This window comes from Juglans microcarpa x Juglans regia, chromosome 2D (genome assembly GCF_004785595.1).
Source record: "Juglans microcarpa x Juglans regia isolate MS1-56 chromosome 2D, Jm3101_v1.0, whole genome shotgun sequence".
Lineage (NCBI taxonomy): Eukaryota > Viridiplantae > Streptophyta > Magnoliopsida > Fagales > Juglandaceae > Juglans > Juglans microcarpa x Juglans regia.
Window position 1 is genome coordinate 6,426,575 of NC_054596.1, and position 15,261 is coordinate 6,441,835.

The 15,261-nt window shown below is 35.0% G+C and overlaps 1 protein-coding gene and 1 pseudogene across 1 annotated transcript; both read right to left on the minus strand.

The window, feature by feature from the left end:
• Positions 1 to 2,180: 2,180 nt before the first annotated feature.
• LOC121248167 (protein TPX2-like) lies at positions 2,181 to 4,351 on the minus strand. Its single transcript, XM_041146545.1, has 7 exons — positions 4,209 to 4,351; positions 4,026 to 4,088; positions 3,404 to 3,445; positions 3,192 to 3,290; positions 3,008 to 3,067; positions 2,817 to 2,911; positions 2,181 to 2,636 (listed from the first exon to the last, which is right to left on the minus strand). Exons 1-7 carry the CDS (start codon positions 4,257 to 4,259, stop codon positions 2,504 to 2,506), a joined length of 543 nt encoding a protein of 180 aa, XP_041002479.1. The 5' UTR covers positions 4,260 to 4,351; the 3' UTR covers positions 2,181 to 2,503.
• A 2,975-nt stretch (positions 4,352 to 7,326) lies between these two features.
• On the minus strand, positions 7,327 to 10,701 carry LOC121248486 (annotated as a pseudogene).
• Positions 10,702 to 15,261: the final 4,560 nt, after the last annotated feature.

The window sequence follows — 15,261 nt, forward strand, 5'->3', positions numbered from 1 at the left end:
AGAATCATAGCCTCTTGGGGACTAGTCAATTTATTGCTTGTGAAAAGATCATTGCTTTGGTATTTTTATAACAATACACAGTAGTGAAGTTTATTTTGTTGTAACGGTTTTTTTTTTTTTTTTTTTTTTTTTTTTTTTTGTGTATCATTGCCAGATTGGAGTTGGAGAGATCAAAATATTCAATATGCAGAAATTTTAGCTATAAGGGCATTGTTGAAGTCGTGTTGAAGCTTGTTCTACCCACCCCTTGAGCCCAGGTGCATATTGAAATAGATGAGTATATATAATTTTTCATACTCAATTCAGGTGCAGGACAATTGAGAAATATTGAATGAATGTGCACATTTTCAGATAATATTGTTTAGAACATATATTTAGTAGTTGAGTTGTAGGTTTTGGACTCCAATTGGTACACCCTAGTGTAGCCCATAATTACATTAATGTGAATTCTATGTAACTGATCGACTTTGGATGAATGAATGTATTTGATTAGGAGCTGATTCTGTTTCCTATTTTCTGTGCGGTGTTTATTATTCTTTTAAAGTATAATTTATCTTATTTCAGGTCAGATACTAAATATATATTTAGTGACTGACTTGAATTTAATAAGATGTGCAATATGTGTTACTAACATTACCTATATAAGTATAACAACAAAATCCAGCCAAAACAGCGAATGGAAAAAAAAAATTGAACCAAAGCATCTTTCGATGAATTCAAACTCGCTGGAATTAAGAATAATTAAGTATTAGCGGCGACTATGTATCACCGTCGATTACTTTCTTGCAGCGATTTATATGCGCTGCAAATTTGTAGGACTTCCGTCAAATACATATTGCGACGACTTGTGAAATTGACGCAAATATTTTTGCGGCGATAGACCAACTTTGCGGCAACTTTTCGTCCGTTGGAACATCACAATCCGCGACGAAAATTGAGATCGTCGTGATCATTGTCGGGGCATTTACGTCGACTAATATCGCCGTAAATAATACTAGTCGCGACGATATCACAATATCGCTGGGAAAGGAAAAAAATTTTTGCGGCGATTTTACGTATCATTTACGACGATATTAATCATTGCTTTTTACTTTTCCCAACGATATCGCACCAAACGGACAAGCTCTTTTGCGGCGTGTTATGATATGGTTTGGGACGAATAAAATTCGCTGGAAAAAAAGATTATTCCAGGCGAATTTTATTTTTCGTTGCGATTGATCAGAAAAGGCATCTTTATTTCGTCAAACGTGCAGCAAGGTAAAAATCGCCGGAAGAGATTAACTGCAGCGATTATGGTATGTATTAGCGTCGATTCTAAGCGCTGGAAAAACCCTTTTTTCTTGTAGTGTTTTGAGACTGATTCTCTCCCTCATATATTTTATTTTTATTTTTTATATATCTACTTTTTTCATATCAATTTTTCGTTTTGATGGCCAGGAAATTATAATCAAATGCATTATTTTTTGTTCATATAAGTAGTCATGTACGTAGTACGGATCCCACAACCAAATTAATCCAGTGCCCAGCTCAGATCCTCCAAAAGAAAAGGTAATTGGCGGGCCAAAATCAAAGGTGAGTGAAGTTTATTTATAATTACATGCCCCAGTTCTAATATTACTTGTTCATTCCATCGGACTTCCAAAGCTTATCATCTATATATCCCATTTTAATTAAGTGAGATAGATGGATATTTCTGTAGTAAAAGTCGATTGCCTAATTCGATATCAAAGGACTCGCATTACAAGAAAATAATTTATTTGTAGCTAATTATTTATTAGAAAATGATTATTTAATTTCTATCAAAATGAATTTATTATCATAAATAACTTGTCATAAATACTTTTTGTTTTTATAGCGGCGGCGAAATTAAGTTGATCAAATAATCGCCAATTCCGGCCTGATCAATTGTATTTTTGGTTGTTTCAATTCACTGCATCCAGTTAGTGTCGAGAGATCATTACAATTAATTTAAAATTCTTGCAGTTTTATTTTATTTTATTTTTTCCCTTAAAAAAGTATATTATTATAATCTAACGATTCTATAAGTACTGCATGCATGCATGGGATCGTGAATTCGAAGTTTATCGAAAGAAGCAAGCAATTAAGCAATAATTACAGCTGAACATCATGAGGCTTATAATGGAGGGAGGGAGAGAGATCAGATTACAGGAGAGAACACGTGCAATTCACTTTATTTTACTTGTTCTAGCTTAGGAAACAGCCAGTCTCCTACGATTCGATTCCCTACATGCAACAACACCCAAAAAAGAAGATAATAGAAACCCAAAAGAAAAAACATGAACTAGCTAGGAAAATCAATCTCATCATGAGTACTAGTAGCTGATCTCTACGGATGATCGGTCGATCTACCATTTCACAATTACAGTGCATGCGAAGTTTGCTATCAGGTACGTCTACGTACGTACGTTGTACAGCTATCAGGCACGCACGAATTACCACCATATGCGTCATGAATTAATTTTTGTAGCCACGTACGGTTTTATTATTTGATGGGCTTCAGACCTTGACTCCCTCGGAAATCGTAGATTCCACTGCAAAACATGCGACTTCCGCATGAGTTGCTGCTCATCATGCGGAGACCTGGCTCTCTTGGAACTGTCAAGGGCCTGTTTGATCTATAAAATAAAACAGCTGCTATAAATTTATCAGGAATTTCCTGATCCAATAGGGATTCATTAAATCACAGATCATCACTCCAGCTTTTCTCTAAGAACATATATCGTATTAGGGAGGGACACATGAGTATTTCACTACTCGCTAATTAATTTTTTCTTCGATCAGTTTAGTTTACGTACCTTTGTGGGAAGAAGGGTCTGTCGAAAAAAGGCATCAATTGAGCTCTTGGAACCATCTCCTTTCTTAGCAAACGAATCTCTTCCTCTTCTATCATCTGCATCATAATGATCAGCATCTCTTGGATCAGTCTGCATGCTCTTGATCAACTACATTACATATATATTAATTAACGTTTTCAAGATATTTATACCTTCTGCAACTTCTCAGCCCGTCTTTTCTGTTGCTCTATGATATACAACTTGGTTGCTACCTGCATGTATATATATCAACTCGCTTAAAGAAAAACTTCGGAAAAAGTGGGCTTCAGTTTGTTGAAATGATCAAAATAAGCGCATTTAGACAAAAAACAAGCTAGCTGATCATTCATCGCTCACCTCGTAGTTGAACATTGCGCGTTTGACGGCTCTTTCTTGGGTATGAAGTTTGATTTCTTGTGGCTTGGTGTTCTCTTTTGGATAAGGCTTTTGAGAAGCCTAGAGATGGATCATATGTACATGATATGGATCGAGTCTCAGACTCTCAGTACAGTTTAGAGAGAGAGAGAGAGAGAGAGAGAGAGAAGATAACTGGAGTTGAATACATTTACCTTAGATTTGTCGAAGAGCCGGTCTTTGAGTTCGTCTTTTGTCTGTTAAGCAGATCATCAATTTACCTACTTTAGTCGCAGTACTCAAGCACATAGCTAGGGCCTCCAAACCAATCACATAATAAATAAAGACTGACCATATGATACGTCAAGCAATTAATGTGAAAGATAGAAATTAGGGGATGGGGGGAGGGGACCTAGAGGTTTTGTCGACCTTTGTGGCTCAATTATCCATGCATATATAAAGTAAAATTTAGTAATTTTTAATTTCCTGCTAATACACCGTACGTTATTCTTCTACTCCTTTTTCCCTTCTCTTGTAATAATGTACGTTTCTTCTTAATGAAGCTGTTTACAGGTATACGTATAATGACTTTTGAGGATGAGGTAGATCATGACCGAGTACTCCACACTTTTTCTACTCACAAGTTGTAAAAAATTGGATAAATTACTAAATATTCTATATATATGAGATCATAAATCTGCTCCATCGCATGATTATAAGATTTGAATTTAAGTTCTCAACTCCAGTACTAAATGATCATTAATTCATGTGGTAATTTGGCAATGATACGTTTGTAAACCTGTACTTGAGTCGGAACATATGTATGATGTATCTCACCATGCTTGATCTAGTGGAACTAGAGCTCCACGAGACTGCAGATTGTGTACTGGCCTTCACAAACTTTCAAGGAAAATGAGAAAAAAAAAAATGTATTAATTAAGGATCGAAACAGTACAGCTTGTACTTACAGCATTAATAGAAAAGAGAAACAAATTATAAAGGAAGAAGAAACATGGCAACCTTTAGTGCGGACTTGGTGTGTGTCTTCTCCATGTTAAGCTCTTTGATCATGGTTTGAATCTTTACTGAACTGAGGAGACTATATAAAGGGTGGGAAACTTAGAGGGTTGGAGGTTGGTAACTGTCTTCAGTGTCTCTTTTCTGTTGCTACATCACCAGCATGCCTAGAAATTTGCATGCTTTCTTGCACCAAACTTTCTGATTAAACCTCCCTCTCATCCATATATTTTTCATGGCATAATGAGTTCCTTCCAATCTCCTGATCTTGGCTTTAATCAAAGGCATAATCCCAGGTAATTTCTACTAACTAATCAAAGACTTGAGTTCTAATTAACTTCTTCTTTTTTCTTTATTTATTTATTTATTTTTTTGAGACGGGGCTTTTCAATAGCTGGTGATCTCAGCAGACTGACATGATGTACGATAATCGAAACAAAAATATGTCGAGGACAACGTTTGCAGTACTATAGGATCCTTTTAGATTTCCAGACATATAGAGCTGAAGAACAAACTGCATGCATGCAGTACTATTTCAATGCTTTTATTCTGTGTGAAATCTGTTTCTTGGAATCAAGGGAAGCAAGCCAAGTACCATATTTAAAGTTTCATATGCAGAAATAAAATACAATTTAGTACATAAAAGTCGTAGCCTAAGAATTTTTGCGCCCCAAAAAGACTCGAGAATTAGAAACCAAAAAAGTCAGACGTTGACATTTATGAAAGTTGGGATCACATGAGTAGTACAATTAACAACATTAATAATAACAGAAAACAAGTTGGATGGGATGTCTGATCGACTCATTAGTAACATTACCATGCATCACGTCACTATCTTTCCTACAGATCATAATCACATGAGTTAAAAAAAATGGGTAAAAGATGAGCAGTACTGGTTGTTAACCACCCATTTTCAAGTATTTCTTCTTAAAGCCGTTATGATCTAACAAATGAGAAAACAAAGTTTTGATTGCTTTTTGGGGGATAATGATACTAAGACTACTTCCTACATCCCGTTCACTACTCCCTTTATTTTTTATTTTTTCTTTTACTTAATGGTTGACGAAGTAATTATTAATGAAGTTGTATATTTTTTTAATTTTTTTAATGATTAAAGATGTTAAAAAAATACTGAAAATAAAATAATAAAAAAATAAAAGTTTTAAATACACTATGAAGTAGTAGTAAATAGGTGGTAAGTAGTAAGTCTATGATTATTGGGAATCCCAAAGAAGTAAGAAACTTTAATTTTTTTTTTCTTTAAAAAAAAAAAAGGTTCGATTATGGGGGTAAGCGGCATGTCATAGATCAGTAAGTTAGGTCATGATTCGAAGATTAACCTACTAATATTGATTCAGTGCTTGTGATTTAAGTTTTGTGAAAGACAGTATGATTAGTCCCCAAAAGAAGAATATAACAAGCCATTACCTCTCTCTCTCTCTCTCTCCCCACACACACGTCGAGACAGCTGAATAGACAATCGTACTAAACAGGAGAGGATGGACAAACCACCAATTTTGGACTGTTCTACCAAATTGTGATAGAAATTCTCTAGCATTTGAAGAAGCTTTGTTGATTTCATCATGAAGTGAATCATGTTATGGTTCAAATCCTACAGTAATCAACAAGAGAAAATGGAAAATTTGCTCAATATATGCAGGAAGCAATGTGGTATATGGTTGGAGATTAGCCAGCTGTTTCTCAATCAGATGCATTATCTTTGCTTGCTGCATGCATGCTTGGTATAATTTGCAATGTTGTTGAACTTTAGGGGACTAGATCAGGGCAATATATAGTTACCAGTAAGACTTTATACCAACCTTATTATTATTTGTTTTTTGGTAGGCCGATCGAGATTTCCACAACCAGGTTCAATTGTTGTTTCTTTTTTCCTGTGCAAGAATTTTCACGAACGGCATTCATGATGTTAAGACTGAGATCAAGACGACGTTAAAAATGGTATATCTAATGCAAACCCATAGCCTTCAGTCAATTTTTACGGGTTACTTACGAACTTCATCAAAATTTGCATTTAATTACCCTTTACGGTTGGCCGCCACTCGATCGGTATGATTTCAGATTCCCAAGTCCTACCAGATCAAGTAGTAATCGAAAGAATTGTGTAACAGACAACATTGAAGTCATCTACCACTTTATTCTAATATTTATCATTACCTTTCGGACTTAGGTGGCAACGATCTTTCATATGTTTTTGTATGTCAACATGGATTGAGATAAGATGAATTGAAAGTGTTTCTCAATCCAAAGTGAAGTTGTAACGATCTTTCAGATGGATTGAGATGGATTAAATGCAACATTTTGATTCAAAAGCTTTGAAATCCATGACCTGAAGGTAAAGGTTTAAAAGAGAACAAAAAACCCTAAAGTTTTGTTTGACATTAAGGATCTCTCAAATGGGACAAAGATAAACACAAGATGGAATGAATGCTACAACATCTATTAAAATATGAGTAATGCTAGGCTACAGCCCAACAGTGACCGCTTAGCGTGCCGCCTAGGCAAAATTCATGTATTTTATTTTTTTTAATTTTTTCCTTTCATATTGTTTTAACATCTTTAAACATTTTTTTTTTAAAAAAATATCAATACACTAATAATCACTTCCTTAATTAGTAAGTAAAAAAAAATTAAAAAAAATTAAATACATGAGTGGTCAAAATGAGAGGTCAAAATAAGAGGGTAAAGTAGCATTAATCTTAAAATGTTGCTCATATGAGTTTTTCGAATAAAATTAAATGTTCAATAAATACTATAAAACTCACTTTGTGTTTATATCTTTTTTTTCCCTTTTGAGACCCTCAAAATCCTGGATAGAACTTAATGGGATCTTTATCCAGTCTTTAAAAGCTCAAAGAACTTGGAAGAAATAACTCATGAAAGCATTAATATTATACCATAAATACGTGAAAAATAAATTTGTCTTTAGTTTGCACTGAATGTGGAACAAGAAACATAGATAATCAGATAAGAGCTCACAAAATGTAGAAAATTATAAGATAAACACTAAATATATAATAAAAAGTTTGATATTTGTTATGTAATTTGTTCGTAATCTTCCTCCTTTTAATACAAAATTTCGTTCCCTTAGATGTTCTCACTCTCAGGGAACTTGCAAAGCTGCAATAGCTGGTTCCCTTTCATTCCTGACCTTGAAAAATGTATATGATAAGATTAAGTTATTGATGCCATCCATTATGGATCTGTTTCGAACTCAGGGTCAATATAAAAGAACAAAAATTATATGTGCAGTCACTTTTGCTTATTCTGATAATGTGATTGGCAGCATTATTTTTTTAAATTTGTAGCAGAATTCAATCACTTTAAATATGAAGAACAGTGCATAGAGGCATGTCAATCTGCTCCCCAGGACGAAGACGCTGCTCCTCAAAGCAAAAGCATTAGTGTATTTTGTTAAAGTAAACTGCAGCCTGAAAAGAGGGAGGGAAAAAAAGGAGCATCATTTCCCCTCCTGCAGATTTTAAAACGCAAGGGAATCTTCTTTTGGGCCACCAAGAGGCCAATCAAAATCCAGCACCAACAAAATAATTTGAGTCATCTTCTTAGAAACAACAAAACATTTGCAGGCCTTGTTCAAAGTACAGCTGCCCCACTTTCCTATTTCTTCTTTTTCAGTTTTCTTCGAAGACCGTAACTCTATAAGCTTAACTACCTTAAGAATACAAGAGCACAGAAAAAAGGGAAGACGGATACCTACTCCCCCCCACCCAAAAGAAAACAGAGGGTAAATAACAAACATAAAACTAGCTTCTTAAACATAATCAAGATCATCAAACAATAGACGTCAGCAACTAATCATACAAAGAAAGTCAATATTTAATAGAAAACGAAATAACCATATCTTAGAATTATAAAAGATATTATAGTGAAACACCACCCAGTTTAGGTCCAGGAAACCTATGCACGCTTGATATCAACAAAAACTAAACAGTACTTATCAGTTATCAGTACCTTCATAGGGGTGACATTATAGGTAGAAACACCAGTTATTGGAACTGAACTTCGGTATTCAGCAGTGTAGAATGCGAGAGCACATTCTCCAGGCTTGACTCTTACCTGCAAAAAAGATACCAATATAATAACAGCTCAGCAACAGAAACTGCACAGAGCATTTCCCAATTAGAAGACCAAAACACATGAAGGCCGCACACAAACATACTCTAGATTAAAGAATGTTCTTTGCACAAGGAGTGTCTTTAATGCTATTTTTGTTTTCACATTGATAATTTTTTAAGCAAACTAATAACATAATCAAATAATTCGAGCACATTGTTAATATAAGTTATAAACGTCTTAGTCTTGAGGTATCACTCCCTTCAAAGTCTAAAGTTCAACACTTCATGGGTGCAAACAATTCTTTTGAGTCACATTTCCTGATGAAAAACTAGCGATTTAACCAATTCCGTATATGAAAACTTCTGAGAGTACGGTGCACTGGACCGAGATTTACTCTGCAATCTGAAGGACCTTGCCTTGGAGAGGTTCCCCAACATTTAAAAAAAAAAAAAAAAAAGTTACAGACGCACACACCCATGTATATAAAATGTAGTATAAAAGAAAGAACCTCTCTTTGTGTGGGCACAAACTACCATGGCATTCCATCAGCCACATCGGCATTGAATTGCACTACAATCTCCCTGCAAGGATAACAACAAGAATTCATAAAGCAATGTAGAGGGAGAAAACGTAAGAAGTGTCATTATTATCGAATTCCATTCATTGACATTCTTCCCAAATGCATGGAACATTTCAACTTGAATGTACAAGGTAGAATATAAACATGTGTCTCATAATCTCATATTTCCTTATTGCAACACCAATTGATAACTTCTATAGCAGTTACAAGTTGAGTGGAAATAGTGCACGGTTGGATGATGAGGGGCTTCCACAGCGGCATCACTTCCTAATCACTGACTGTGAATTGTACGAGGGCAAGGACACTTTAATTTAGGGGCGGACCTTTAATTGCGTAAATGTAGAGTTTATCGAGTCCAAAGAAGTCCCACATGTGAAGGATAGGGATGCAAACTCGTCACTTAGAAACACTTTTACAGGCTATTTTGCCTTCTCCTCTTCCTTCCTTTTTAATGCCATCACTGTCTTCAAACTACTTGCTCCACAAACAACATCAAACAAAAGGAATTAATACATACTCCAAAAACAGTACTACAATGAAAAATAAGGGGTATTAACAAAACCAGAAACAATGAAAACACCAAAAGAACTAGTAATGACAACCACATTTAGCACCTATTGAGAATTCAGAAAGCTATAGTCATTCATATTGGAACAAGAAAAGAATGAGCCTCATCTATGAAATATAAATCACACCGTGTAGCGACAGTTCCGTCTTTAGCATGCCGAGCTATCTTTTCTTCAACACTACAGATAGCAAGATCTTGCCATAATAAAGAAAAAGAATAGAGGAAATATAAAGGGGAAAAGATGATAAAACAGGCAAGAAAACTTAAAATTAAATAAAAACAGTACAGCAATAAACTCAATCACACCTCTCGTCGCTGGACAGTGCCTCCATACCCTGTAGCTCGGCAGAACCTTCTATACAGTGGAACAGCAGCATAGCTACTACCCACCATTGCAAAAACCAAAGCTGTAAGGTATAAAAGAGTCTTCCGTGATCTCTGTTCTCTGGAAGCTAGAGAGGCATAGCGTCGCTGAATATTGAGCAAAGGAAAAAATCTCCCAGTATACCCAGAAGCAAAAGGTGAAAACCGGCTACGTTTATCAAATGACCTCGTACCGAATTCACATCTTAAGTTCAAACCCCGAATATCATATTTGTAACCCCTCTGATATCCAGTACTAGATCGGATGAGATTATAACTTGACCAGCCTAAAATATTAGGCATGCACCTGAATCAAGAACAAAATCCATCTACGTGTCAAATAAACTATGATTTACTCAAATAAACTATGATTTACTGATATAAGGAGAAATTTTAAAAACAATTATCATGATCTGGTACTTTGGAAAAAAAAAATTGTTGGTGGGATATTTTTTATGGATATTATTGTATCTCATTCTCACTCTGAAGCTGGTGGAGTAAACAAGTAACATGCCTAAATGCTTACTTAAGATGCATGGCCTTTACAGCAAGTTAGGCATGTTAAGAAAATATAAAACTTAAACCAAGTAAACTAAACAAAGCCTAATCCCAGTTAAAACGGAGCCTGCTCTGTGGCTACTAACCAACTAAATAGGGCCTTCCACGTGTATTATTTTGTCATTCGACCCTATCTGAAACACAGTCTCTTTCACCGCCCCCACCCTTGTAATTTCAGGCCTAGGATTTAGTTCTCCATGGCATAATCTTCCAACTTTTCTACCAAAGCAAATAGAACCAAAGAAAGATTGCAATGTCAGTTTTATGAAAGAATTACCTCGCTTCAGGATAAGTACGTTGTAAATTCTTAATGCAATGAAGGAGATTGCTTCTTCTACAAAGCCTTGAAAATGACATACTTACAGAACATCCTAGGACTCTCTTTGATTTCCAAGTATGAAAAAATGGCTTTCTTTTTAACCAACCATGAAAAATAATCAAAAGTTGAGAGGACATCATAACTCTCTCTGATTTCCAATTATGAAAAAATGGATTTCTTTATAACCAACCATGAAAAATAATTAAAAGTTGAGAGGACTTCATTTCTTTTAAGGGAACCCAGAGCAGTATTAGAAGTCAGAACTCGAAATTTCTCTGTTTATATGTGGCTAGCCAGACCATACTAAATGTTTGACCCAAATTATCCAGGGTTTCAGAGCACTTTCGAATTAAAACCATGTTTGCAGCTGTTTCAAATGAAATCCCACAAATCAAAGCTTTACAATTTCCCCTTCCATTATTCTCAGTCAGACGGAAAGCACGTGAATTGCAATGAGATTCGTCTCACCCTTAAAAAACAAACCTTTAAGCTAATCAAATCTTTCATTACTCAATATACTGCAATAATTTAGACAATTAGTGATTCGGCGTTCATGCCAATGTAGAGGTTCGGCCACCCTATTTACCAGACCAGCAAAGCTAAAAAATCCAACAAAAATCATGCTACAACGACACATAGCGACCGAGTTTAAAGTTAACAATTCAGCTAAAAAATTATTAGAAGAAATCATCAACGAAGTCGCAAACTTCAATCCGTTTTCATGGGGTTCCTGTTAGAAGATACTAGACAAATGACTTGCAGTTTAGACACAATTGCATGTATTTAATTACATTTCATTTGCATTTCCTTTGTATTTACATTTTACACATGTCATAAGGTTATTAGAGCAAGTTGTTAGGCAGTTATATTGTTTTTGCTGTATATATTTCAGCCTCTTCTTTAATGAACAGTACACAATTTTGGAGAAAACCCGATTGGTTCTTCTTCTTCGTCGACATTTGCTTCTCTGTTTTTACTGCCCAGAATTCCATTTCTCTGGTTTGTTACATGGTATTAGCAGCTATTGAGAAGCACTTCCGATAGAAAACACAACACCTCTAACCCTGACTCCTGAAACCCCGACCCCTGAACCTCCACCGATTTTCACAAACCCTAATTCTCACCTACACATGAATAACCCTCTCTCATACCTCAATCTCACCAATCCTTCAAACCCTTTCCGTCTTGATCATGGTGATAATCCGACCATTACCCTTGTTCCTGAACTTCTAACCATCGACAACTATGCCACATGGTCTAGAGCCATGTGATGTGCTCTTCGAGCCAAGAATAAGCTTGGTTTCATTTCGAGCCAAGAATAAGTCGGCTCTTATACTTGACTATCTCTCCGCCAGACCTATCTTTTGTTGTACAGTTGTTGAATCAATTCATGGATAAACCCTCCTCTAGTCATTTGGTAGCAGCTTACAAGGTTCTAAGATACATTAAAGCAGCTCCTGGACAAGGAGTTTTACTTTCTTCATCATCCACTTTTCAGCTTCGTGCATATTGTGACTCAGATTGGGCCTCTTGCCCGGATTCTCGTAGGTCAACCACAGGTTATTGCATCTTTCTTGGTAATTCACTGGTTTCTTGGAAATCCAAGAAACAAAATGTAGTTTCCAGATCTTCAGCTGAAGCTGAATACAGGTCCATGGCCACTACTTGTTCTGAATTACTTTGGCTTCGGTATTTGCTTCAAGATCTTGGTGTTTCACATACTTAAGCTGCTCTTCTACACTGTGACAATCAAGCCGCACTTCACATTGCTGCCAACCCGGTCTTCCATGAAAGGACCAAGCATATTGAGCTTGATTGCCATCTTATTCGAGATCAAATTCAAGCTGGGATTATCTCTACTGCTCATGTGTCTTCTAATACTCAGTTGGCTGACATTTTTACTAAAGCTTTACCTTCTTATTTGCTGTACTCACATCTCTCCAAGATAGGAGTAGTCAATCTCTACTCTCCATCTTGTGGGGGGTGTTAGAAGATACTGGACAAACGACTTGCAGTTTAGACACAACTGCATGTATTTAATTGCATTTCATTTGCATTTCCTTTGTATTTATATTTTACACATGTCATAAGGTTATTAGAGCAAGTTGTTAGGCAGTTATATTGTTTTTGCTGTATATATTTCAGCCTCTTCTTTAATGAACAGTACACAATTTTGGGAAAAACCCGGTTGGTTCTTCTTCTTCGTCGATATTTGCTTCTCTGCTTTTATTGCCCAGAATTCCATTTCTCTGGTTTGTTACAATTCCGCCTCATCCACAAGTCACAACCGTGCTACGGACCATAAAGAACCCCTCCAAAGATGACATCATGAGCCACTTACCAGTGCTCCCAAGCATTAAGAACATTAAACCCCAAAATCCCTAATGAGCACTCGCAATGAATTAGCCAAAACTAAATGACACTTTTACTAATGTGAGAATAATTTGACTTTGGCTATTCCAATCCCCATATTAAAATAGCTATTTTTTCATTATATAACAATAAAATAATATAAGATGAATTTGACTTTAGCTATTCCATTCACATCAAATTATCACATTGGATTATTCATTTATTCATTATATAATAATAAAATAATATTACTTTATAAAATATTTAATTTTTTTAATTATTAATTTTTTTAATTTTATCATATTTGATGATTCTACTTGTTATATGTGAATTAGTAATCATATTCTAATTAAATTAATGTTGTTTCATATGAAATAGATAAGAAAGAGGAAAGAGAAATAACTGATAAAATATGTATTTGGTCTATCAACAGTAACCTTTAAATTTAAAAAATATTTTGAAAGTTATTGTAGCTAAAGTCTAATTATTTGAAATTTAGCTAATCCACTGTAATCATATTTTATTCTCTAATAGTTAAATACTCAATGAGTTCAGCTTTGAAAAATGTTGAATACAGTCGCCCAAAGTAACCGATGGAGAGTCGGCTGCCAACACGAAAAAATAAAAACGATGCGTTTCATAATGCATGAATCGTTCCACAACGATGACCTCCCTCCCTTCGTCTTCCCACAGACAAACACAAAGTCCTTCGAAGCCTCCCTCCCACAGCCAATCTCTCGACCTTGAACGCAAAGCAAATGGGATTCCTGATTTCTTTTCAAAATGTAATCGCTTGCTGCAGAAGTTCAGTCTCAATCGCATACATTTCAAACTTTAGGTCTATTGCTGAGGTTTCTTTACTTTATCACCTTTCATACATTCAAAGCAACAACAAAAAATCAATGAACATTCCTTTAAGACCCAGAACTTTAGTAAGAGATCAACAACGCTTGGTCTTAAAGAAGAGGAAAAAAAAAGTGAAAAGAAAAAAAATGTCCTATCATTAGAAGTAGACCTTTAATGACAATCAAAGAAATTCCACCTTTAGCATCCAACTTCACTGGTAGGATCCCTCAATTCAAATTCAATAGCAACATTATGGGATATTCATTAAAATAAACAAACAAAATATCATTCACCACAGTCAATAAGCCCATAATTAGGAATGCTACCCGCCCCCTACGGGGTGGGTGTACCCCTCCCCTGCCCCCCGCCCCCGCATGGGCGGGGATTTGATTATTTTACCCGTACCCCGCTCGTTCGACGGGGGACGGGGGGTGCACCACAATCCGTCCGCCCCTTACTAGGCCGAAGGCCCAGTACATTTTTCTGGACCTAAATGACCCAGAATTTGTTTTTGGGCCCAGAATTTAACTAAAAAAATTAAATATATTTAAAAATTAAAAAAATATATAGTATATACATATATATAGATAGAACTATATACTAAATTTCAACTATTAACTACTGAGCTATTACAATTTATAATTTATAATTATACAAATTAAGACTCTAAGAGAACCAATAAACTTAAACTATTACAAACTCCTCTGAAAATATTAAATATTACAAATTATAGCAACATTACACTTAATTGTAAATTAACAATTATAACTCATAACTTTTCAATTTGATCAATTTGGGATGGCGGCGTGGCGCTGTGTAGGGGTGAATTCACTGAGTGGTGAGTTGTGTCGACTGCTATGAGACTGAAAATCAAGATCATAAACGTTAATAAGTTATAAAACCTTAAAGGCTGAAATATTAATAAGTTAAAAATAAAACAAATTAGAATTATAAAGTTATAAAATGAAACAAAAATTAAAAAAATTAAAATACAAAATATTAAAAATACTAACCAAGATGAGATTGGGATTGGGCAATTGGAATTTGAGATGAAGATGAGGCAGATGAGCATAGATCGATCATTAGGATTGGGCATATGTATAATTGTATATTGAGAATATAAAAGCTAAAATAAAAATAAGCAAAATAATTAGATACTAAAATATGATATAAAATTATAAAAAAAAAAAATAAAGGACAAATTGTGCAAACCATGGCAATGGTGGGTTTAATATAAAGTCATACTGCATCGGAGGTAGCCATATATGTCGTCTCATGTACCACTATAACAATAAAATTTGAAATTAAATTAATGAATACCAATTAAATGAAAATAAATAAATCAATAAGAAATTAGAAAATGAAATTAAAATAA